The 27,166-nt window shown below is 32.6% G+C and overlaps 1 protein-coding gene across 6 annotated transcripts in view; it reads left to right on the top strand.

The window, feature by feature from the left end:
* LOC114334209 (band 7 protein AGAP004871) overlaps positions 1–27,166 on the top strand; it is a 688,330-nt gene that overhangs the window by 328,681 nt on the left and 332,483 nt on the right. For all 6 annotated transcript variants that reach the window (XM_050661393.1, XM_050661391.1, XM_050661392.1 and 3 more), the window contains one exon: positions 19,548–19,654. In XM_050661393.1, coding sequence (XP_050517350.1) covers positions 19,548–19,654 — 107 coding nt within the window. The remainder of the gene's footprint in view (positions 1–19,547; positions 19,655–27,166) is intronic.

Raw genomic sequence — 27,166 nt, 5'->3', positions numbered from 1 at the left:
ATTGGAATTTTGCTATTTTTGGCAATTTTCACACTAGTTTTTATTATAATCATATATCTTATGAGTATTTTAAAGATATGAAAATTGGTGTGGAGAAAGCGGACAAAAATAAAAATGTGATGGTTTGAAAATTATGATCCTATTGTTTATATCTTTGCCGTAAATTCCGGTCAAATTTGACCGGTTGTATCTCAGGAACCACTCATCACAATTAAACGTTTTTTATTTTAAAAGAAGCGACCTGCCGCTTTTTTTCAATACCGTTTTAATGATTTAAGTTAATTTAATATTTTTCGAGATATATTTGTTTATAAGCCAAAAAATTGTTTATAATTTTAAAATATTCCTGAAGCCGCTTAAATAGTTCAATTTCAATTCTGTAAAATACATTAGATAGGTACAGTGTCTTTTTATACAAAAATCGTAGTTATTCTTACGCATCATCTATTGTGTTTATTATAGCGACCGTAAATTTTTAATTAACAATTTAATTGTTGCTAAATTGTTCATTCAATTTCCATCGGTTTCTGGAATTATAATCTATATGAAAGGAGCTTTTATATTACCAAGTTATTTAATTATTGATAAGTAATTACTTATCTAAAATTTTAGTTGAAAATTGAAGATTTTGTTGGAAAACACGTCTCTATGCCGAATTTAATTACGATGAATTTTTATTTGGGTGTTTTTTATGTAAAGTTAAAATCTTTGGAGTTATAGAGCAAAAAATTGAAAAAAATACGATTTTCAGGCGCCATTTTGTTTGTAAAAAAAGTAGCACACTATCTGCCGACTTTGAATACCTATATTATTAATATATACAATCATAGGATTCGATTTCAGCAATAAAATTGCTGGTAAATAACTTTTCCTTGTATTTTGCTAATTAGCCCAGCGTATACTTAACATTTGGGGCTCATACATAGACAGTCATCAAGCAAAACTGATTTTATTAGAGTTAAAACAGTTAAAGTCATAGCACGAGCACGTTCTTCTTTTTACTTTAAGATTCACGTAGTGTACGTCATCTGTCAAAATTATACTTCGTAAGAGATCATGACCGATTAGGGTTCTTATGCAAATTTTCCGGAAAACTTTCGTTGGCAACCGATCTGTTACAGGACGAAATTTTCTAGTTCATAACCCGATTATAGAGCTTTGCGGGGATCTGAATACTATTAAATATTCAGGATAGGTAGGCAGAGGAGTATGGGCTCAGAATAATTGCGAGCTTGAAGATTGATTATGGTTTCATAATTTTTGTAGAATGACTTAAACAACGAGTGAAATTTCGTAATACCTCGTATTTTAAATTATTTTAGCCTATCTAGTTTCCGAAACATCAAATATTTTAAACAAATACTAAAACTTTTGCTACTAATAGGCCTGGATCCCGTGTACCAAAAAAAGTTGATTAATTGTAAGTTGAAAATTTGATAATAGCTTAACTGTGTCTAGTCGGACAAAATTTTATGTACGGGAACACTGGAACAGGGGAAGTTTTAATTGTGGAACAGGTTAAAAATTTGAAACGTCAGACTACGAAAATGTCACATTTCGGACAGAACCTCCAATTGATTTGTTACCCTTTCATTAAACTCTCATGCAAGCATCAGACTGCTATTTATCACCAACATAATTCCTGTCATTTAATATGTTCTACGTGTCAGACTGATCAAAATGCCCAGTTGGTGATAAATAATACCAGTCTGATTTTTGCATGAGACTTTTATGAAAGAGTAGCCAGTCAATTGGAAGTTCTGTCCGACAAAATACATGTGACGCTTTCGTAGTCTGACGTTTCAAGTTTTTAACCCGTTCCATAATTAATATTTCCCCTGTTCCAGTGTTCCCTTACATCAAAGTTTGTCAGACTAGACACCCTTAAACTATTAACAAATTTTCAGCTTGCTATTAATAAACTTTTTTTTGGACGCTGGATCCAGGCCTATAAACTAAAGAGTAAAACTACAAATATTTTTAAAAATATTTTTATTTGCTTAAGAGTGCGATTTTCTACGGCATATCGCTGTCCCGGTGGAACAATGACGCAACTACAAAAGTGTAACTTTTCAGGAGAACCAAAAATATAAAATTATTTTACTTAATACCTCATGCAATGAAGCATAATGGAGATACTGGATTAGTATTGCAGTTATACTTCTAACTCTAACTATTGCAGTAACTCTTCTACACATTCGAAGTGAATTCTTAATTTTGCATCCCTAAATTTGATCCCCAATTGCAATTACGTCATTGTTGCCACAGTCATTTTTTGGCAACAATGACGTAATTGCAATTGGGGATCAAAAGGGATGAAAAATTAAGAATTTATAATTTAGTTTTAGAAAGAAAAATTTAGAATTTAGTTTTAAAGATAATAACTTTAAAACTAAATTCTAAATTTTCATATAATATTCTAAATAATTTCCACAGGCACACTCATTTTGTAAAATTTTTGGTTATCTGTAGCTAGCTCTGAAAGGTGGCGTGGAAATAAGGACAAAAAGTCATTGAACAACTTTATTAAACAAATTGAAAATTGTAGTAAAAGCAAACATTTCTAATAAAAAGGAACTTAAAAGTAAAATTGAAGTTACAAAAAAAGAATCAAAGAAAAATTGAATCGTAAAAGGCTTTACAAAAACCAGGAATTATATTATGTTTTGAAAGCAATTGTTTCAAATCTTTCAGTTTGATATCACCTAAAGGAATTTTTGAAGAGTAAGCCCTAAGCAGCTGGCATTTTGGTGAAAACTATTCGGACGAACTCCGACTCTTTCTTTTTTGGCAAACATCAAATTTCGTCCACGTTGGTTGTTTATAATTTCTTTATACAGAAAGTAATCTTTCCCTTTTAAGATTTAAAGTAACATTACTTCAGTTATCATTAAGTTAACATCCAGTCCATTTCATTGTACAGCGCTTTTACATCGTAAAACTCGGTGAAATCCATTTCTTTAACCGGTAAAGGAGCTCCTGTTTTTTTTTAGAATTCCTAATTAATTCCTTCTTGACCAAGAGAGCATTATCAAGTATTGGTGTTTGGGGATCTTGGTGTATATTTATGTCTGCTTCTTCTTCTTCTTCTTCTTCTTCTTCTTCTTCTTCTTCTGATGATGATGATACCTCAGTAGTGGAAGGATGATAGTGTTCACTGGAACATTTATCATGCATTTAAATCTAATATCATACAAATAGTACTTACATAAAATGCACTTACGTCAATGTTGCCACACAATAAGGAGAAATCCAGATGAAAAATGACACAGAATACAGTTACGTCAAGGTTTCAATAACATAAAATACAATTGCGTCAATGTAGCACCGTAGGTACAAGCACATACTCGACTTATCGAAGCACAAAGCACAACTGTACATTATGTCATTGTTTCTCCGAGGTCGGCTGATTTTTCAACTATGACGCATCTGCTCCCTGGTGGCTAAAAGCTGAACAACACGTCTGACAGTGATCTGCCGATTGGGGTAACCAAGTTTGGATCCAGTGACGACAAAAACTCATTTTCTATAAATTTGCAGTTACGTCAATGTTCCACCGGGACAGCGATATCAAGATTGAATAATTATTTTTCCAATAGATATTAACATTAACTGTTAAATTATGAAGTTAAATTAAAAAAAAAAGAATTCTTGAGTTGTTAAAAGTTCTATATACTAAGCAATAAAGTATTAGTAAATCATCATTGAAAAATCGTTGTTTTAAAGCTTTCAACGTTTTTTTTTATCAATTAAGTACTTCCAAATTCTTTCAAAGTACTTTACTTAAAATGTTAATAAATTAAAAAATCTACAAAACACTCTGTAGCAAACATAGAGGTCTGGGTTATTGAGGTCAATAAAAATCAAACGAATTATCCGGGTCAAAGTCACAGGAATGCCTTATTTCTATGGACTGATTCCTTTTTACAGGAATCACTTGTAAGTGCACATTAGTTATGTATATAGTATGATGCAAAAGTATGGAAGAAATTCATTGTTTCAGAAAAAGACAACTTGAAACACGTCAATTTTAGTTTTTAAATGACCATCAATTACTATATTTATATGTGTTGTCATCAGTTTTGACGTAATCACGTAATCGACAATTTTTAAATACAAACCGACGTCGCCGTAACGTCATTTGGAAGGTCTCCTAATCAGATTTGTAACGATGTAGTACAGTGAAACCTCGGTAACTCGGATTAATCGGGACCGCGGCCGATCCGGGTTATCGAAAATCCGGGTTAGCCGGAGAATATGGTAAAAATTACTAAAATACGGTATACTTACAGATAAACTCCGTTAGAATAGAAATAACATGAAATATATATAAATATGCACAGTACCATAGCCACCTTTACTTAACAAGCCATGAAGTTGAAACTTGGCAACATCTATTGGTAGACCGATTAATTCTGACAGTTCTCATTTGTTTTTAAATAATTTTCACTGTATTTACAGAGAAACTGAAATATTTTACAATATTTCGTGCTCCAAATTATAAAGAACATTAAAAGGTATGTTATTAATATGATTTTAGTTCAATATAATATATTTTTATATAAACTTGCGTGCATATAGAAATCCGTCCACTTAAAAATTTTGTCATTTTTAATGTCATATTTCCTAAAGCTGTTGGCAGATTTAAGTGATTTTTTTATATGTTATAGCCTAATTCTTTAACAATACTGCTGTAATAATATTGTTGCTAACCAGTTAAATTTTTATGGTGTACAGGGCATTTATAAAACACTGAAATTAAAACCCAACTATAGACTCCGGTTTTCTTAACATTCTGTTTTTTGATTAATTCGCTTATGTTTAACAACTAGATTTGTTCTTTATCCATTCAGGGTGTTTCTAAATAAGTGCGACAAACTTTAAGGGGAAAGGAAAAAAATGCAAAATTTTGACGCCTGTATTTTAAATTTTTTTCGAATTCTGAGAAAACTAATAAGTATTTTTGAAAAATTTAAACGCAGAATAAAAGATTACTTTATTACCGAGGGCCGAAAGTCCCTTAGAATGAATAAAAAGGTTTTTCTTTAATGACATATTTGAAACTAAAAATCACACTAAATTTTCTTAGTTTTTCACCCCTGTAACTTATTAAAATAAACATAGAAGTTCTCAGGGACTTTGGACCCTCGTTACCAATGTAATCTTTCACTCTGCGTTTAAATTTTTAAAAAATACTTATTAGTTTTCTTATGATTTAAAAAAAGTGAATCTCGTTTATATTCTTGTTATTGTTTTTTTTTGTGTAATAAACGTTACTTACAAGGAATTACTTTTAATATTATTTTGTACAAACTTCTCATTAATAATATTTTCTTGTTCAACTCAAAAAATACTATAAATTTTACCAGAATTTGTACTTTAAAATCGTAGTTTCGAAAGCGGTAGTCCGAAAGTCGGACTACGGACGTCATTAATTGCGACGTTGCCTTTTTCTCTTCATGGCTTGTAAAGTAAAGGTGGCTATGACAGTACCTACACATCTTAATTACTAAAAGCACGCAAAACACAAACCTACGCAAAACAAACGGAAGCGAACAATACCACAATACTGTATTCATACAGTCACAATCGGAAGGATGTTTTGTTATTATGCATTAAAAACAGTAAACTAAGACCATTGATTAAAAAAGAATTTTTTAAATAGTCTTTCTTAAACATAAAATAAAAAGTAAAGGAATAATACAGACAGGTGCCTGTTGTTTCTGCCGGCTTGTGCTTATGAGTCATTTTTACTATCTATAGTTAAAATTACACAAATACACATTATCTCTCAAATATTATATTACATACATACATTTTTATTGTTGAAATGTTTATCTGAAAATTTTTTGCTCAATTAGAAATCCAATGAAATCAATTAATTTGTGGTCATCTGATTGAATACAACCAATAAAACCAACATTATACTGAAAACAGATCCCATGGGCTGTTTTCACTCAATCATGTAGCTATGGATACCTACATTTCGTTTCATTTCGATTTTGACATTTCAAATATTCAATATTTCAAAATGTCACGATTTGGTTGTAATACTGATGAGAATATGAATGAAATTATCGAATCAAATATACCAAAGAATACTGTTTACAGTAAAAAATTTATGGAAAGCGTTTGTGGACTTTTGCAATGATAGAAAATATGAATTAGATGGAAATCGGACGGTGGAAGAATTGGCGTCGATTTTAAAGGATTGGGCTGTGAACATGATAAGAAAAGATGGTACGGAGTTTAAAGAAGCTACTGTCAAAACCATGTGGAACCTAACAAGTAAGCTTTTACAAGAAAAGTATTATAAGAAATACTAAGAACATCATAATAAAATTATTAACAGCATGCGTGGTGGAAATACATCTTCATCAGTTATAGAAACTAACATGTCTGGATCTTCATTAAATTTTTCTAATTGTTCCTTTGTTAATTGCACATTGAAATAAATTGTTTCTGCTCTGTATTTTTTTTTCATAACCAGCAAAAAATTTTCTATCCGAATAACCCTCGAACATTGATAAATGCTCAAAAATTTTTTAACAACTTTCTCAAGCTTGTTGCTTACAGGCAACAGACCTCCGCCTACGGCGTCGGTCTGTTTCCAAGCAACAAGCTTTCGAAATCTGTTATAAAATTTTTTCGAACAATTATCAATGTCCTTGGGTTATTACTACTGATAATTAACTATTTTGATGGGAAATAAGCCACAATTAAATTGAAAGAATAATTTTATTAACATTTCGACGCCCAGAACGGGTGTCATTGTCAAAATACAAAATATGTACTGAAAATCAAAATGTTTATCTGATGAAAATCGGTCCTGGTTGGCCGGACTTCCGGGTTATCGGGGCCGACTTGTCGGGGTTCCACTGTATTCGAATATTTATTTACAGTGTTAACCAAAATTATGTACTTAGTTAAAAATATGATGCAAAAGTATGAGATAGATTCATTATTTAAAAAAAACTAAAAAAAAACTAAAAAAAAAATCTTAAAAAAACTTTAAAAAAAAATTAAAATTAAAACACGTTAATTTTAATTTTTGAATAGTCATCAAATGCTATATATTTATGCCTTTGATATTACGTTAGTTTTATATAATGCCGTAATCGATAATTTTTTTAAACAACCTACTTCACTGGATACCTCATTTAAACAACCTACGTCACTGGATACCTACGTCACTGGATACCATCACAGGTTTCCTAATCAGCTTTGCACCGACGCATATTTGAATACATATTTATTTAGACAAGGTTATAACCAAAACTGTTGGTTTATTATTGCAATTAAATTATAATGAATGTTTATTAATACCTTCTTCTTATTCTTCTTCTTCTTCCTACTTTATAAATAGGCTCAATGCCTGTTTTACCTCGGTTTTTAGCCTCAATTAATATTGTCTGACCAACTTTTCCTCGGTCGTCCCAATGATCTTCTTCCATTTGGCGACTTGTCTCTTGCTATTCGTACTATACTAATTTCTGTCATTCTTTCTATGTGCTGATTCCATTCTATCTTTCTTCTCTTGGTCCACATGTTTATTTTTTCTATACCACATCTCACTCGTATTTCCTCACGTCTTACTCTGTCTCTTAGAGTTTGGTTTGTTATTTTTCGTAAGACTTTCATTTCTGATGTTTCCAGCAGTCTTTGTGTTTTCGCCGTATCTGCTGTTGTTTCCGCTGTGTACGTAATTATCGGATTTATATATCCTGGTTTTATTTTCCATTGTGAGGTATTTGTTTCTCCAGATTGTGTTGTTGAGACATCCTGCTGCTCTGTTTGACATGTTCACTTGTTTTTGTACTTCTTCTTCCACTTTTCCGTAGCCTGACAGTTTTACTCCCAAATATTCCGTTTCCATCACTTGTTCTATTATTTTGTTATTTACGACCAATTTACATCGTCTCGGTTCCGCTGATATTACTATCGATTTAGTTTTCTCTCTTGAGATCATCATGTTGTATATTATTAAGACAGACGTAACTTCGAATTCTTTAATCTTTGTAGCTCATTGTAGGTCATCTTCATTTTCGGCTGTTATTATGGCGTCGTCGGCGTAGCAGATTATCTTTATTTCGTTTTCTCCCATTCTATATCCCCTCCTTTTTTTAACTCTCTTTATGATTTCATCCATTATCAAATTAAATATTAATGGGCTCAGCGAATCTCCTTGTCCAATGCCAGTTTCATACTTGATAAGTTGCGATAGTTGTCCCTTACATCTTACCATAGCTATGATAACATAGCTATAGCTGTTAATACCTATACAATAAAATTGTAATATATTATTGAAATTGACGACATTCAGCAATGATGCAATTTTTTGACTTGAAAACAAAGAAAACTGGCATGTTATTTTTCACTGTTATTTTAAACTACTTAAATAGCTGGCACTATAACGTTATCAAGACCACCCTCGCCCACCAACACCCTCATATCGAAACGTCAACCCCTTCATAGTTTAATCCCAAATGACACTTATCCTGTTTAAGCGATTCGAATAATATTTGCTTTTGGGATACAATTTAAAATCGTCATATTGCTATGAGAAGAAAATAGCGGTGAATGCGAAAATATTGATCTATTTAGACAATTCTAGTTTGTATGTTTATTTGCTGTATTTATCAAGAAAATAAAAACATTGTAACGTAAGCAATCAAAAAAAAGTTTAAATGGAAACAGTAATCACTACAAGCAACGAATGGGCATTACTTTTTAAAATAATAAAATCATTTTTTTTTGTAAAATTGTGGCTTATTTCCCGTTGAAAATAGTTGATTATAAAAATACCACAAGGAAATAGCTTCAGAACAACATTTTTAAAATAATTTTAGGAGTCATATACATAGCAATACTTCAATAGACAATTACAGTAAGGTTTTAATTATTGTTTTAAGTTACTTAAATAAAGTAATGGAGAGAGTTATAGAGAGAGCACACACAACGGTGTGCATTTGTTGACATAGTGGTTTTCTGCTGGGCAAGCAATAACATATTATAATATAACGATAAACTTGACGCAGTAATGAAAAAAGTATATGCAGACATATTGATGTAATAAATAAGAGAACGCGAATATTTTGGGGAAATCAGATTTGGGGCTTGCCTCAGAGAGTGTCACCTTGGGTAGAATTTCAATGGGTAACGTCATCAACTAAATACTATCCATAATAATATATAAATGTAACTAACGGTCAATAAAATAATGATGAGTACATACAATAATTAATAACTGAAGTGCTCTGAAATACACAAAATATCGGTCAACACAAAAATTTAATGGTTTATCCTGAAGATAAATCTATTAACTATTTGGTTCACATAACAAGTAAAAATTTTGGCATATTGCTCACCTTATACTGATGAATAATATTCGTTTCAGCATCCTGCAGCCCAAGCCTACATTCGTTAGATTATAGATATATCTGCTTAAATAATTTCATTTGAACTCTTATGTAATCATCTATAGGCTTCCGGATATATACATAATTTAAATTACTAACAGTCAAGTTTCAATTCCTAAATATAAGTAACAAATTTGTAAAAGGTATAACATTTTTATTAAAATCCCTTTAAGAGCTACATCACAGAACATTTTCGATATTTAAAAATATCATTATCAATAAAAAATCCACAAGGAAAAGAAAAATTTTTTCTCCCTGTAGTTGGCTGTATACCATCAATTACAAAAATTAAAATAATTCTTTGTAATTTTTTTTATTAAAATCGCTTTAAAGGGCTACATCACAACAAAACGTTTTCGATTTTATAAAAAAAATCATCATCAGTGTTAGATCTAAAAATAAATATAACCTATTTAATGAATGTAAAGTTGATATTTAAATTTTGACTAAGGTTAGAGCAAGTTGATTATGCTTACAGATTGGATGCTAGCTGAGCCACCAAAGAAAAATATTCGGGTAAAAACCCTTTAAATATACCATGGATGCATTAAAGGTTAATACTATAATAAAATGCCGTATAATGGATACATGGCAACAGGATAATGCTCTTAGGTAATGTATTGAATTTCCCAACATGTGGGACGCAAATTGAGTTGTTTACATTCCAATGACTTAATGGCAACTAAATGCAAAATGAGTGATGTTTCTGAATGGTGTCAAAAATCAAACCGACAACGTGACGTAGAAGTTATTCTGTAACACTACAGCCAACTAATTGTAATAAAAGATTTAAAAAAAAATTATTAACAGTAATAACAAACATCAACAAACTTGTGGCTATAATTACATTTACCTTAATTATGTAAAATGTAGGTGGAGTACAAAATGATTTTTATAATGCAAATAGAGAATTAGCCGGAATGTATGCAGCCGTCTATACATAATTCAAATGAAGTTGAATTAATTAGCGAATAATGGATCCATTTTTGTTAAATAACAACTGGGACCAAATAATTAAGTAGAAAATAATTTTGCTAAGATGTTATATTTATATGAATTGGTTGATGATTGTGGTTCGTATTCAAAATTGAAGTAAGTCCAACTGTGTTGACGAAATTTTAATTTACTATGAATCAAAAAGGGGGTTGTTGGTTTAATTGTACTAATTCGCAGAGTAAATTAGAACTGTATCAGTTTTTAACACTGGTTGATCACAAGCTGTGCCAACAAAGAAATGCCGTGGTATATACAGGTATTTTTATACCTTTAAAAGGTATAAAAATTCATTATATTAGTATATTTATAAAGAATAATATTTATAAAGAATTAGGCTCTTGGTCACAGCTGTTAGATGACAACTCCTGTTGTTTACATTATATTAAACATATATCTGTTTAATAAACCACGTCATGGGGAGTCACGCTGTGTCCAAGGACCGAATTCTTCATAAATATTACCCATCCTATGGAATATCAAGCAGATCTATATATCGTCGCCTCAAAGCAACAGTAGGATATGTACAACTACTGTTGCACGAGTGCACCGTACATGCGTATATACCATACACATCGCATCGGTCCCATATGACTTAACTGGTTGATCGGTGCACTAGTGCAACAGTAGGATATGTACATATCCTACTGTTGCTTTGAGGCGACAATATATAAAAGAAAGTCAAGGTTATGTTAGTTTCACCATTTATAACTCGAGAACTACTGAACAGATTTTTATGAAATTTTACACGTATATTCGAGCGGACTGGGAATAGGATAATATGGAGTTTCATACGCGTACGTCATAAGGGGTATATATATAAGGGGCCCTGATATATTTTTTTAATTTTTGGAAAAACCGTTTTTTACTATTTTTATGAGGTGTAGAAGCAAAAGATACATATAATCCTAAATCTTCAATTTTCTATTTCGGACCGTTATTTTTTAATAGCCATTTAAATATTTTACATCTATATAAAAATTCTCCAGTCGCAGTGTTTGTTACCATACTCCTCCGAAACGACTTGACCGATTTTTATGAAATTTTTCCGGTAGATTGGACTGGACTGGGAGTAGGTTGCTTTCTATACCCGTACGTCATTAGGGGGTTGCCTATAACGCCGTAACTCTCACAATAATGACGTGAAAAATATGAAATTAAGTAGGTAGATTTCTGGCTTCTCAAGCCGTAGCAATATTCTGAGGACAAAAGAAGAACGAGCGACAAATTTCATAGAAGAGAAGTGGAACAGTTTAACCTTGGGACTCAAATTGGGCAAAATATGAATTTTTTAATCTTGCGAAATTTTCAAAAAATATCTCTAAACGGAACCGTAAGCAGGAGAAAAATTCTGAGCACACTAAAAGAACAAGCAGCAAATTATAAAATTTTATTTAATTTTAATACATTTTATTTAATTTTATTTAATTTTATTTAATTTAAAAGTATTTCATTTATTTTCCTTTATTTTATTTTATTTCATTTTATTAAATTTTATTTATTTGTATTAGACTATATTTTCTTTTATTTAATTTTATTATTATTTTTTAATTTATTTATTATTTTTATTTAATTTTTTTTTAGCTTTATTTAATTGTATTTAAGTTAATATGATTTTATTTATTTGTATTTAATTTTATTCAGTTTTAGTTATTTTTATTTACGTTTATTCAATTTCATTTAATTTTAATTTACTTCATTTACTGTTTTATTTAATTTTAATTGAATTTAATTTTATTTAATCAACACCTATAGACTTGGAATCTCCCCGAACCCAGTCATAAATAGGGGGTTGTTTTGAATGTAGATATAATAAAGCTGTTATATTCATTATAAGATTAACAAATTTAAGATTGTAACTGTTGCACTACAAACTTTATTTTGTTACTTCTAACTAAACTTTATTATTTCAAACATCATGTGTAATTAATTAAAAATAATAATAAAACCTCATTCACATCGAGAATTTTTTGTTTATTAATTACGAATTCCTTTTGTTTATTTTAAGTTTATTGTATACAAAAGTTTGTTTTTATCTATTGAGGCAGTACGAAGTCTGCCGGGTCAGCTAGTATGCTAATATAACACATTTTTAGACCATTTAAAGGGTTCATACCCTGGTATTCTTTGGTGGCTCAGCTTGTGATCAACCAGTTCTAAACACTGATGATGATATTTTTAAATATCGAAAATATTCTGTGATTTAGCCCTCAAAGGGATTTTAACAAAAAATTTATACCTTTTACAAAGGATTTTTGATTAATTTTTTCTGATTGATGGTGTACAGTCAGCTACAGGAAAAATCCTTTCTTTCCCCTGTGGATTTTTTAATTAATAAATAGTATTCGTTTTGTCTGATTCCGCGATATTAATACTACGTACATCCAAAATGTACAGAGCAAATACGTATTATATACATTACCGACGTACAACAATAATTGAAAGTTTGCTTTATGAATCTCGATCTCCAAAGCAATATTGCGGTTTTTGACAGCTTGAACGTTGCTTCTGATCTTTGCTTTGATATCTTACCACATCTCTGAACACAGTAATGTAGATATTATCATCAAAAGGTTCGTGCGCTGGATTGAAACATATGCAAATCCGGTATGTTTTCTCCGACAGTGTCGAAAGAGAAATTTGATATAAAATATACGCCTAATACAGAAGAGTAGAGTGTGGTTGGTTTATACTCGTAAATTAAAGCCGAACCAGTATCAAATTAACAAACTGAATTAGGTTATGTGCCAGTAACTGAGCCTAAAAATATATTATAATATAGAATGAAATATATTTTAGAACGATAAAGCACATGTTAACTTTAAGATATGTACTATAGTTTTATAAGGTTTTATTGCAAAAACAATAATGAAGTCGCTAAACCTTATGCTATATTATATTTTACACCAGATTTCTGTTTATTCCTTCTTCTTCTTCTTCTTCTTTTTCTTCTTCTTCTTCTTCGTACGACTAGGATTACTTCTGTTTGTTTGCCTCTTATTCTGTTTCAGTTGTTGTAGACTGTACATTGTCTTTTCACCTTTTCGGCGGCCTTCCAACGTGTCTTCTGCTATACGGCCTGTTGTTTGCTAATCTGTCTGGTCTCATTCGGTTTACATGTTCAATGTTCATTCCAGTTTTTTTTTTCTTTTTTTTATCCACCTGTTAATATTTTGAATTTGGCATTGTTCTCGTATAATTCTGTTGCTTTGTCTGTCTCTTAATGATATGTTCGCTACTGATCTTAATACTTTATCTCGATATTGATTTGTTGTTTCGTCTTTCTTGTATTGGTCCTTGTCTCCGTTGCATATATTAGGATTGGTCTTACTGTTTTCTTGTATGCTTTTATTTTGCTTTCCGTGATCAGATATTTGTTTATCCACATGATTTCTTGGAGGCAACCACTTACTCTTGGCGTTTGCTGCTTGCCTTGTGGTCTCTTTTCTTATATTCCTGTCACTAGTGATCTCTACTTCTAGGTAATTGAATTTCATTGCTTGTTCTATAATTTTGACGCCTATTTCTAATTTGCATCCATCTTCTCTCTTTACTGATCACCATACATTTAGTTTTTTCCACTGATATTGTCATGTTAAGTTTGTTTGATGTGATATTAAAGGTATGGAGCTGCCGTTGTAGATCATTCTTGTTATCAGCAATTAGTACTGCATCATCGGCATTTGTTTTCGTATTTGTTACGTGTTGTGTCCATGATACTTTCGAAATTCTTCGAAAACACCTCATCTTAAAGCTAGTAAGTCTTTTTTCAGTTGCGTCTCTAATTGTCCAGGCTTTAACTCCATATGTAATGAAAGAATGCGTAAAATCTTAATACTCTAGTTCTAAATTCTATTCCCAGTTTTGTATTGCATAATACTCGTACCTTATTAAAAGAGCTTCTGGCTATCTCTATGCGTCATTTTATTCCAAGGCTGCTTATTTACTAATGTGCATTTCACGTTAAAAATAAGACATTGTGGAGATAGCCCCATGCATTTCTTATAAGCGATAGAAGCGCACCAATGCCACGCTGTACTGACTAGAATGAATCGTATATCGGCAGTCGAGTATCCATCAGTGCGCGAGAGGTTTGGCAATACTGATCTCCGTAAGCGTGATGTTCTATTCTTAACGTGAAATAAACCATAGAAAGTAAAAAGAAAGTAGCATGTCAAAAGCATTAACTCTCAATTTCTATTCAGAACCGAACCTATTACAATTAAATGGGAATATTTTTGAAGACAAAATTACTACATACGAATAAAAATATATTTTTTAGTTGATGAGCTTCTTCCCCTTATAGTTCCTTCTCCTATCTAACGTTGGCTATCATCACAGCTATCCGCACATTATTGGCGGCTGCTCTGGAAAGGTCTACTGAGTTGCAACTATACCACTCTCTTAAGTTTCTCAACCAGGAAATTCTTCTTCTACCTATGGATCTTTTACCCTTAATTTTACCTTGCATTATGAGCCTTAATAAAATACTAATTCACGAAAAGGGTGTCAAAAAGAGATGGAGAAAGTATTTTGACAGTCTATTAAATGAAGAATTTGACAGACAGCCTGTGGAGTTAACGGAGACAGTAACAGCAATGGTTACCAGAATAACAAACGAGGAAGTGGCTCAAGCGCTCCAAAAAATAAAGAAAGGAAAAGCAGTCGGACCAGATGATATTCCTGGGAAAGTATGGAGAGCATTGGGAGGAATAAGTTGGCTAGCAGGTCTATTTAATAGAATTATGGAAGTTGGACAAATGCCAGACGAATGGAGAAGCAGTATATATACAGTCTACAAAAACAAGGGAGACATACAACAATGCGCAAACTACAGGGCTATAAAACTACTTAGCCACACCATGAAAATATGGTAGAGAGTAATCGATAGACGGATACGTGAAGAAACCGAAATATCCGATAATCAATTTGGCTTTATGCAGGGCAGATCAACAACAGATGCAATTTTCATTGTAAGGCAACTGATGGAAAAATACAGGAATAAAGAGACCAACGCTCATATGGTATTCATTGATCTTGAGAAAGCATATGATAGAGATCCTCGAGAGATTCTGTGGTGGGCACTCAATAAGAAAGGAGTCCCTGGCGAATATGTAAAGATTGTGAGAGATATGTATGAGGGAGTAACGACTAGTGTTAGGACAGGTGTGGGAGAGACTGATAAATTTCAGGTGAAAGTAGGATTGCACCAAGGATCGGTGCTTAGTTCTTATTTATTCTAATTAGTTTTGGACGAGATAACAGCTAAACTACAGGGTAGTATTCCATGGTGCCTAATGTATGCTGATGATGTAGTGTTGATAGGAAATAGTGAAAGAGACTTAGAACAAAAACTGGAACAGTGGAGACAAGCTCTGGAGGAAAAAGGTTTAAAACTTAGTAGGACAAAAACAGAGTATTTGGAATGTTCATTTAAAGATGGAGTTACTACAAATAAAATGGTATCTTTGGACGGTGAAATGATTGTGAAAAGCAATAGTTTTAAGTACCTAGGATCGGTATTACAGAGAAATGGAGAAATAGATAGAGATGCATGCAGTAGAATTAGGACTGGATGGATGAAGTGGAAAGAAGCGAGTGGTGTGTTGTGTGACAGAAAAATTCCAATGAAACTGAAGGGAAAATTCTATAAAACAGCCATAAGACCGGCGATGATGCACGGAACTGAATGTTGGGCAGTGAAAAAGAAAGAGGAACAACGAATGCATGTGGTGGAAATGAGAATGCTTAGATGGATGAGTGGAGTGACAAAGAGGGATACAATTAGAAATAAGTATAAGGGGAAGTCTAGGTGTGACACCAATTGATGCCAAAATGAAAGAGCATAGGTTAAGATGGTTTGGTCATGTTCAACGTCGAGACGTTAATCACCCAATACGAAGAATAGCTGAAGTGCAGATTCCTGGAAGGAGTAGGAGAGGAAGACCAAAGAAGACCTGGGCGAAGACGATAAGGCAGGACATGTTGGTAAAGGGGATTAACATTGATATGACCCAAGATAGAATTGTGTGGAGAAATGCAATTAGGGAAGCCGACCCCGCATAGGGATAAGGCAAAGAGAATGATGATGATTATGAGCCGTAATATCTCATATCGCACCTCTGGTAATGTGGACTCTGGTAATGTGTATTCTAGCTTTCTTGTTTTGATGTTCTCTATCACCTCGCAATCCTTTTGTAGCCTTCTTAACACTTCTGCATTTGTAACTCGTTGGAACCAAGGTATTTTCAAAATTCGTCTATAGCACCACATCTCAAATGCAACTTCTTTATATTGTCTACTTTTAGTGCCCAGCTTTCCATTCCGAAGTCGAGAACACGTAGCATCTTAAGATTCTTATCCCCAGCTCCAGAGAAAGGACTCGATTAACAAACATTTTTTTTTATTTTTATAAATGCTTGTCTTGCAATTTCAATCCGTGTGCTGATTACTGTAACTTTGTCATTGTTGTCGTTTACCCAGTTTCTCAGATATTTGTGGTTATTCACTCTTTGTACTTGTTTTTCCTCGATATCTAGGCTTCCTACTGAATGTTTCTTATAAATAATCATGACCTTGGTTTTCTTAACGTTGATTTGTAGTCCATATTTTATACCGACTTAATGTAATCTTTTTACTAATCGTTGCAGTGCTTCTAGACTGTCTGCAAAAATAGCGGGGTCATCTGCGAATCGTATGTTGTTCAAAATTTTTCCGTTTATTAACCCTTAAGTACTAACATCTTAAATCAATGACGTATGCACTAACTAACCGCCTGACAGACGGGTTTAACAATCTAGTGGTAATTTTTGTTTTTGTTAAATATTTTAATGCAAAAAAAATCTCGATGTCTTACTGAAAGTATTGGTTATCTAAATAACACAGTAATTAATCTAGTTTTTCTGTATTTATTAAAATAAAAAACATTATGACAAGAATGGAAGTTTTTGTACCTTTTTACTTCTGAAAAAAAGTGTAATAAAAATTAAACAAATTAAAGAATATTAATAAAAAATAATAATCGAGTTAAAAATAATTAACTTAAAGATAAAACCCATAACTAAATTAAAATTCATGGTGACGTTTTAATTATTACTTTAATCATCGTCAGAATAATAAGTTTCTTGAGCGGATGCTTTAAAATAATTTTAAAGGAACAAACAATAATTAATGAAAACGTAAAAAAATGACATTGACAATCATTGGGTTAAGTCAATAATTTCAAACACGCCATGTCTTGTTGCGTGTTTAAGGGTGGCTTCAAAAGAAATATGGATAATGCCTCCTTGATGCTGAGTTCCGTTGGAGAACTTGCATGACCAATGATTGAGAAGTCCTTACGACTAATAGGGTGGTCAGAATCAGTCATATGTTGGAATACCGCTGAATTTGGAACTGTTCTTGATCGTCTTCCTAAGTGAGGAGTGACACCTAAGTGTTCGCAACATCTGACATTAAAGTGACGTCGAGTCTTCCCGACGTACGTAGCTGCACAGCTACTACAGTAGCTGTTGTCGTGTTGTTGTCCCATGCCTGTCAGGAAATATCCAAAAATAAATAAAATAAAAGTTTAACTTTGTATTTCGGTTATTATCAACTTTTATACTAACGTAAGTTAGCTTAAATCGACCTATTTTAACCTCAGGAGTCGAAGGTTAAGCTATGGCCCATTCTTTACCAAACACCCTGTATATAAATTTCGTTTCTATACCTACTTTAAAAGAGGTCATTATATTATGGATCTTATTTCCACTGCTACACTGTTGTCCCGAAGTTTTATCCAAGATGGAAAACTGTCACTTTTTAGTGTTTTAATTGGATTTTTGCTATTTGAGTTCTTCAGGCTTCAACTGTATGTTTCTCTGGATTTTTTAATATATTTTATAAATAAACTGAAACGTGTTCAAGTATTAAACGACAACATTCCGGAAAAATTCTTTAAGGACTTCAGGCATTTTTATTGAGTTGGGAGTTGGTTAACTTTTATGTTTTACTGTTACCGTAAAAATAAAAAATAGATCGAGAGGTTTCCTTATATTTCTCGCAGACTTGTCCTTATGAGGAGGATGTTATTGTAAAACTACTAGCTTAACTTAAAATAACGAATATAATTTAAATAATGGTTTTTCCTCTTCATAACTTTATACACTCATTTTATAGACGATATCCATATTAGCAGATGTCTCTTTTATTTTCATTAGATGCATTTAAGGTTAATTTAACGGGCACTTTTAAGTTCACTCCTGTCTTGAGCAGGTAGTTATTTTATTAGTCGAGTTCACTCCCGACACTATTCGAATTCACTCCCGAGCGATTTTACAATAAGGATGATTAAAGGATATTATTTTTCTGAAATATAAACATTGTTGCCAAATAGTAATTTTATCCATAAAATAAAGTTATTCTTAACAGACAAACTTTAATTAATTTAGTGAAAATTAAAGCAATTGAAAATATCTCGGCAAAACCGAGTTGTTTGCGAATACCAAGTTGTTTGCGAAAACCCAGTTGGAAACTACAGGGGAAAACGCTGTAAGTCAATTTTTTAAATTTTTGGAAAACGCAATTTTTGATTCAAATTTCATAATTCATAAATAAACATGCTAAAACACTGTTGTATTGAGTATTTGACAACTCATATATACAGAGTATGATATTATAAAACTGAAATTGTCGTGTACAGTAGGTAACAAGAGAAATTAAAAAAAAACAACCAAAGGTCTGGAGGAAAAAGGCAAAAACGCTGTAATTGACAAAATATAATATTAATTCAACGAAAGAAAAAAATAAACAGAACTAGACTTGTTTAACTTAACTAAAGCTAAAAACATTAATATTATCTGTTAAGTGAATCAATAACATTGTAAAATTCTTAAGATAAAAAATAAGTCATGTTTTTTTAGCTGATCAAAATACATTCTTCCTTTTTCTGAACAGAATTTTTTTAAAACGAGATCTTGTATAGGATCGAGATAAGAAAGCAAGAACTCAACCCCAAAACACTACTCGATTTCATTTGAACTGGGAAATCTCCTCCAATCTTTTGGTAGTTTATGGGGCTTTATATTATTTCAACATTAACAAAAAACAATTTTTGCCGGCATATGATAATAATGCATTTTATTTTGTTTTCAGCTGAACAAGTTGTTGAAGAATCAAAAACATGTGGAAAAATCCTGACGATCTTATCATGGGTCGTGGTTATTCTCACCATGCCATTTTCGCTTATGGTCTGCTTTAAGGTAAGTACTTTGTATATATCTTTATCGCCTAAAATAAAATATTTATTTTTATTTAAAACAAAAAGCCGCGTCCTTCCGAAAGATTTGATGGAAATAAATATTACACTGTACCTATTTGAATAAAACGGAAGAAGAAAGAAAGGAATACAAGTTGACACTCAACAAGAAATTATGACTTATTACAGAAAATGACAACGTCATAATAATAATATCGTATGGCATTTTTGCCGGGGAGATTCTTTCGGATAGTTCCGGCGCCATTTACATCTTTATAATCGAGGAAATGAAGCTGAAAAAATGGCAAAACCTCGCAATTTTTTCGTCCAGCATCGATTTGTACAAAAATTTGGGATTAGGCTCACTACACCCTATAGTTCATTTTCTATATTGAGCCGTTGTACGCTTTTGGTTTTTTAAGGGTGAAAACTACCCTTAATTGTAAAAAATTATAAAAAAACATTTTAAACTTTAATATTGTCAACATTTGGTTCTTATTAGTTACAGAATGATTATTATATGCTTTTAGATATACTGTCATAATATTTCAACCCTTAAAACCACCCTTGTTGGAGCTATATATAAAAAATTTACTTATCCTAAAAGAATAATTTCGGCTTGCATCGATTTACATAAAAATTTGGGATTAGGATCATCTCACCCTGTACTTCATATTCTATATCATGCTTAAGGGCGTTGAATATTTTTAGGGGTGTAAACTACCCCTTATTGTCAAAAATTATATAAAAACATTGTAAACTTTAATATGGGTAAAATTTGGTTTTGGTTGGTTAAATAATGATTATTTTATACTTTAGGATATAATATCATAATATTTCAACCCTTAAAAACCACCCTTAATAACATTAGAGTTTTTATAAGCAGAAATTTTAATAGATCTATACAGAAAAAAAGTAGAATTAAAGAATTACAAAAACATTTATTTACACAAAAATACAAATATACAAATATGTACAAATACAAATAAAAATAGTTTTTTGTCATCTTCCAGTATACGAACCAGTTCTATGGTATTATACATACATTGAAAATTATCCGAAGGAGGACTATCCGAATTTTGCGAAAAAAAAATCGTTTTATAGATATAGCTCGTTCATTTTTGGCGATAAAAAGTATTTTCAAAAATGACTTTGTAGGATTTTTGAAGAGTTATAAGACTGTGTAAACTAAATTCCGTAAGATCCCTATTGAGCCCTTTAAAGGGCTCGAATAAGGGGGTGTTTGTTCGTAAATAGAGGTTTTAAACAGCTATATCTCTCTAACAGTTCAGTGTAATGAAAATCTATGCACAAGAGTACTTTATTTATTGAAAAAGCTACAATTTAGTAATCTATCATTTTTTTCCTATCTCCAGTATTTTCGGAGATATTTTGAAATAAATGGTAAAACATGGGAAATTCCAAAAAATTAATCTTTCTTTAAACTCCAATTTTTCTAAAATTAGGCCTTTCAAGTAGGTTAAACTTCTTGGGTGTATTAATAGTGCAAATATAAAAGACCAATTTTTAATTAGAAGGGTAGTTAGAGGGTTGTTTTCACTGATTTTTTCATAGAAAAAAGCAAGTACCGACTTTTTTTTTATCATAATTCGCTTAATTTTCACGGTAGAAGTTTTATATTATTATTTTTTGAAAGGTCTAACTGTATAATTGAAAAAAGATTATTTAAATTTTCCTCGAAAAATGCAAAGTTTTTCCGTTATTTGGCTTTGAATATTTCAAATTATGCATTTTACGAAAAAAGCTAACTTTTAACATGCTGTATCTCGGTCCGTATTGATCTTAAGGATATTACAGAAAAATAATTTGGTTTGTGTTACTAAAAGATACAATTTGAATATCTGCAATTTTTTTGATTAAATGCATATTTTTCGAGGTATTCTCAAAAAACCTTCTAAAAAAGTCGATTTTTTCGTCGAAAAACTGTTACTTTCAAGCGCGAATAACTCGAAAAATATTAGTTTTACGAAGAAAATGTAAAGAATATTTTTTCTTAGAATTACCTTTTACATCGATTTACATGGTTAAAATGTAATAAAAAATTCCCGCCCCCCGAGATGGGGTGGCAACCACCCCCAAGGTTTTAGCGTACAGCGGCATGATATAGAAAATAATCCTTGGACTATTCCCTACCGTCTGTAAAAATTTCAAGTAAATCCATGCTGGACGAAAAAATTGCGAGCCAAAATGCTTCATTTCCTCGACTATAAGTAAATATCACCAAACCAATGAACTAATACGTAGACTAGCATTGACTTGGGCAGCTTATGGGAAGGTTAGAGATATATTTTTTTTTTAAATCAGCTCTTCCCATAATCTGCTTAAAGAGAAAAGTCTTTGATCAATATGTGCTGTCGGTTCCAATCTATGGTACGGAAATGCTAAAGCACACTTAGGGCCAATTTCTCATATCGAGTTCAACTCCAGTTTAACCTGAACTTCTAGTAAACGTCAGTTTAAAGTCAAAATTGTCTTTCTCAATTCACGTTCAACCGATGGCAGTTTAAACTTGAACGATGCTTGAACGGTGGAATTCGGCCGTTCAAAGATTTCAGAACTCAGTTCAGATGATTCCATGGACTACGCATGCGTTGTATTAACACGAAACGCTGTCATAATATAAATATATCCTATTTTATTACATTAAGCCTAACGATAAACGATAACATTATTTTTGTTTTTATAATATTTATTTATAATTATTAAAATGACTATTTGACTATAAATACTTAAATTTAACTTTATTCAAAAACAGCATAAAAATGGTAGTTCAAAATGGTGACAGTTTTTTACCTTTTGCCATCTATTGGCATTTCTCGAAAGCTGTAGAACGAGCGCTGACATGAACGCGCAATGAGAAATGCATTTCAAACAAAACCACAGATCACGGGTGAACCTGGTTCAACTGAACCATAGATTAACGCAGGTATGAGAAATCGACCCTAAGGGTCGATTTCTATGGAAGCTACCCATGCCTAAAAATTTGGGCACGGTACTTAAAGAATAAGAAGCTGTAATACACTTTACACTTTTAGTTTGCACTATTTTTTGGATGCACTATTTTGCAATATTTAAACGCTATTTTTATGAAAAAATAAAACAAATAAATATGGCGTCGTATTTTTCTCAAGGAAATGAAAACTGACAAATAAAGTGACAGAACGAGCTGAACGAACGACGTGCAGAAACCTGCAGAAACGAGACTAGCAGTGCCATCCCGTGGAAGGGCGCAACCTAGCAAACGTGCGTTGACCTTGAATATTCCTGTTACATTGCTAGGTGGGGGTGTGCTATGCACTAAGATGCCCGCAATTAAAATTTGAACACAGAGGGCAATGGTATGGTCCATCTTGGGATTAACTCTGAGAGACTGAATGATTAACAAAGAATTGTGCCGTGGATCGGGAGTAACCGACGCAATCAAAAGAATATTGACCTTAAAATGGAACTGGGTACGGAACGTCGCGAAAACGAAGGACGGCAGAAGGACAAAACGTACTCTTGAGTGATGGAGACCAAGACAAGACGATTTTCGCAATAGAAGAAGGTTTAAAACAGACGAACCACTTCGCAGCTCTACTCTGTGGATCCACAAAGTAGCTTCCGATGATTACCCGTAAATTCTTATGTAAAGTTTGTTTAGCAGTAAATGGTTGACTTCAATTAGTGCGGTCGTAAATATTATTAAATTTATCTGACTTGGCCCATTGTTAAGACCGGTCCGGAGCGATAAGCAAACGAGGTAGACAAAGTTGGTCGTTTGACAATTAACACTGACTAGACGGTACTCCTATAATTATTATCAAGATTTAGCCATACGGCTCACACTCCCGCTAAGGGGAAAATTGACTCATCCCAAATACCTACGGTATCAAAAGGATTGAGCTCTGGTGGGACTCTTTCCGTGTTATCGAGCCCTAGGTGACTTGGTATGCAGGTGTATCTCCCAAAAATTTTCGTACACATCTGGCCGTTGCGAGTAGTACTGCTTTCTGCATGGTCTTATAAAGATGTTCATTAAGACCCAGCTTTTTTATGCTTTCGAGGAGGGTCTTCGGAATGACTCCAGTAGTAGACATAATAATCGGTATCGTCTGGGTACTTTGCATTCTCCATTGTCTCCGTATTTGAATTTCCAGATCTCTGTACTTGGCGATCTTTTCAGAAAATTTAGTACGTAGATTATTGTTGTTAGGAATCGCCACATCAATGAGGGTTGTTTGTCTCAATAATTTATTGACTAATACCAGATCTGGTCTGTTATGCGCCACTGTTTGGTCTGTGAGCACAGTGCGGTCCCAGTATAGCTTGTAGTTGCCATCCTCAAGCATACTCTCAGGGACGTATTGATAATATGGGAGATCGTCGGTTTGGAGAAGTCCCAGCTTGATAGCTATCTCCTGATGAAGGATTTTTCCCACTGCGTCATGCCGTTCCTTGTACTCAGTTGCAGCATATGCCTGGCAGCCCCCTGTAAGATGTTGGATGGTTTCTTGGGCTTGACATCCATATCGGCATCTGTCGTTTTGAACCTGAGGGTCTTTGATGATATATATCAGGTACTTTCTTGTTGGTATAACCTGATCCTGAATGGCCAGTAATGAACCCTCCGTCTCAGGGAACATCTTTCCTGATGTCAACCAGTAGTTCGACGCTATATTGCCGACATAATCTTGGCTGACCTCATTGGGATGTCGCCCGTGCAGAGGTTTACCCATCCAGGCGCGCACTTTTTCGTCCTTAGTAAGGTGGTTTATGCGTATTTCTGGTTCCCTCAGTTTGATCGGTGTTGTGTCATCTACTGCGCAGATAGCGCGATGTAGAGTAGATGTCTCAGCCTCCATCTGAAAATAAGTTCTTAAATTAGCAATTTGTTTATCTAATTGCTCACCTATATCCATAAGTCCTCTTCCTCCTAGATTCCGTGGTAATGTTGTTCTTTCTACTGCACTTTTCGGATGGTGTTTTTGTGCCTTTGTGAGGTGTGTTCGTACTTTTCGCTGAAGAGCTTCTATATCTGTTTTTGTCCACTTAACAATACCAAATGAGTAGCTAAGCGCGGAACATGCGTAGGTGTTTAGTGCCTTAAACAAATTTCTACTATTAAGGTGTGAGCGAAGCAGCTGTTTACCCTTCGTATAAACTCAGTAGTTATCTCTGTTTTCATTTGTTTATGGTCAATTCTCCGCGCTTGCTTTACTCCAAGATATTTATACATATCGTTTTCACCCATGGCCTCGATGTTCTGGCCATTTTGCATATCGAATCCTCCGGGCTGTACTTTTCCTCTGACTATATTTAAAATACGGCACTTGTCTAGTCCGAAGTGCATGCTAATATCATTAGAAAAAGTTTCTACAGTTTTTAGCATCTCATCGAGTTGGTTTCGAGTGGAAGCCATTAATTTCAAATCATCCATATACAATAAATGATTAAGCTTCGCCACCACATTGTTGTTTTTTTTTATGCTAAAACCTGCGTCTGTGGAGTTCAGTAGCTGAGATAATGGGTTCATAGCTAGACAGAACCACAGTGGACTCAACGAATCTCCTTGAAACAGGCCCCGGCTGATTGCGATATTTTCAGTTTCGATGTTATTTTCACCAGGTATTTGAAGGTGAATTCTAGTCTTCCACTCCGTAATTATATGCTCTAAAAAGGTCACTATATTATCATCGGCTTTATATATTCTCAATATATCTATAAGCCATTCATGCGGCACTGAATCAAAGGCCTTCTTGTAATCAATGAAGGCAGTAAAAAGATTTCTCTTTTTGGAATATGCCATATGCCTGGTTAGAAATGACTGAGTCGATGATGAGTTGTTTTTTGCAACCCATGGAACCCTTAGCGCATCCTTTCTGTTGAGGCTCTATGATATTGTTCAGAGCACAGTGTTGGTAGATACGCCGGGCTACACAGGATGTGACCAATTTGTACAAAGTTGGAAGACAAGTAATTGGGCGGTATTTGGCTGGATCTTGGGTGTTATTTTGATCCTTTGGAACAACGGCCTCCTTTATTCAGATAGAGTTACCTAAGTTTTTGGGTAACAGTTGATCCGGATGTCGATAAGGTTGTTTAAACAAAGAACTTGAGGAATTACATAACAGAGATTTTTTTAAACAAAACATTTTTGCATTTGTTCTAAGCAAAAAATGTTCTTACAAGGTTTTTCGTAGGATGCATAGTTTTCGAGATAAACGAGGTTGAACTTTCAAAAAATCGAAAAATATGAATTTTTGAACCCGAATAACTTTTGATTAAAAAATAAAATAGCAATTCTGCTTGCCGCATTTGAAAGTTCATGTCAAATTATACCGCTTGGTTATACTTGGCGACAGGACTAATATAAAGAAAAAGCAATAAACGCTGCACATGGGAGAGCATAAAATATGAACGAAATATCAGTTGTTTAAAATCAAATCAGTATTTTGAATAATTTACCAATTTGCGGAGAATAGCTTAAATACTTTTGCAAATAAAGCGTATGTGTTTGTTTTTAGTGAATTTTCATATCGAGTTAATATTTTTGCATAATCCAATTTATTCGTCGATATAAAATGTATTTTAAAGTTTTTGTTTGGGATTTATATGGAAGTTGGCAGCGGATGAAATTTTTATTAATTGGTAGTCTGATAAACTTCCATTTTAAAATCATCCATCCTTGATAATTAAATGAAACGCAAAATATTTATTAAAAACGTATAAATATTAAAATTATTTTTATTTATTTATAGGTACAGTATGGTGCAAATGTCTGGAATAAAATACCGAAATACCGAAAAATACCGAAACAGTTCGATTTTTATTTTTAAATTACGATATTTTGGCATATATTTCATAGGAGTGACGTCATCTGCATGGACGTGATGACGTAATCGATGATTTTTTTTAAATGAGACTAGGGGTCAGTGTTCAAAAAAGATTTTTTTAATTAAATTAATTGACAAAAAAAGAAGAATGTCTGAAATTTATTTAATTCAAAATACACTTTACTGCTGTCAGAAACCAAAAAAAATATTTATTTGACAAATTTAATAAGCATTGCTTTTCGCTTAAATTAAATGTTCAATATTCTAAGAGGCAGTTGGTTGGCGGGAACTGGTTTGAACATTTAATTTATGCGAAAAACAATGCTTATTTGTCAAATAAACATTTTTTTCTGTTTTCTGACAATAGTAAAATGTATTTTGAATTAAATAAATTAAATACATTTTTCTTTTTTTGTCAGTTAGTTTAATTTAAAAAAAATTTTTGGACACGGCGTATAAACAATTATGTTAATATTTATATTATTGAATACAGAATCAAATACCCATTTTTATAAGCTATCACACGACTCCTAGTCTCATTTCAAAAAAATCATCGATTACGTCATCACGTCCATACGGATGACGTCACTCCTATGAAATATATGCCAAAATATCGTAATTTATAAATAAAAATCGACTTATTTCGGGATTTTTCCCTAAAGTCGCCGGTTTACGAAATA

This window comes from Diabrotica virgifera, chromosome 9, assembly GCF_917563875.1.
Source record: "Diabrotica virgifera virgifera chromosome 9, PGI_DIABVI_V3a".
NCBI lineage: Eukaryota > Metazoa > Arthropoda > Insecta > Coleoptera > Chrysomelidae > Diabrotica > Diabrotica virgifera.
Note: the sequence above shows the minus strand (reverse complement) of the source record. Positions and strands in the feature narration are given on the sequence as shown.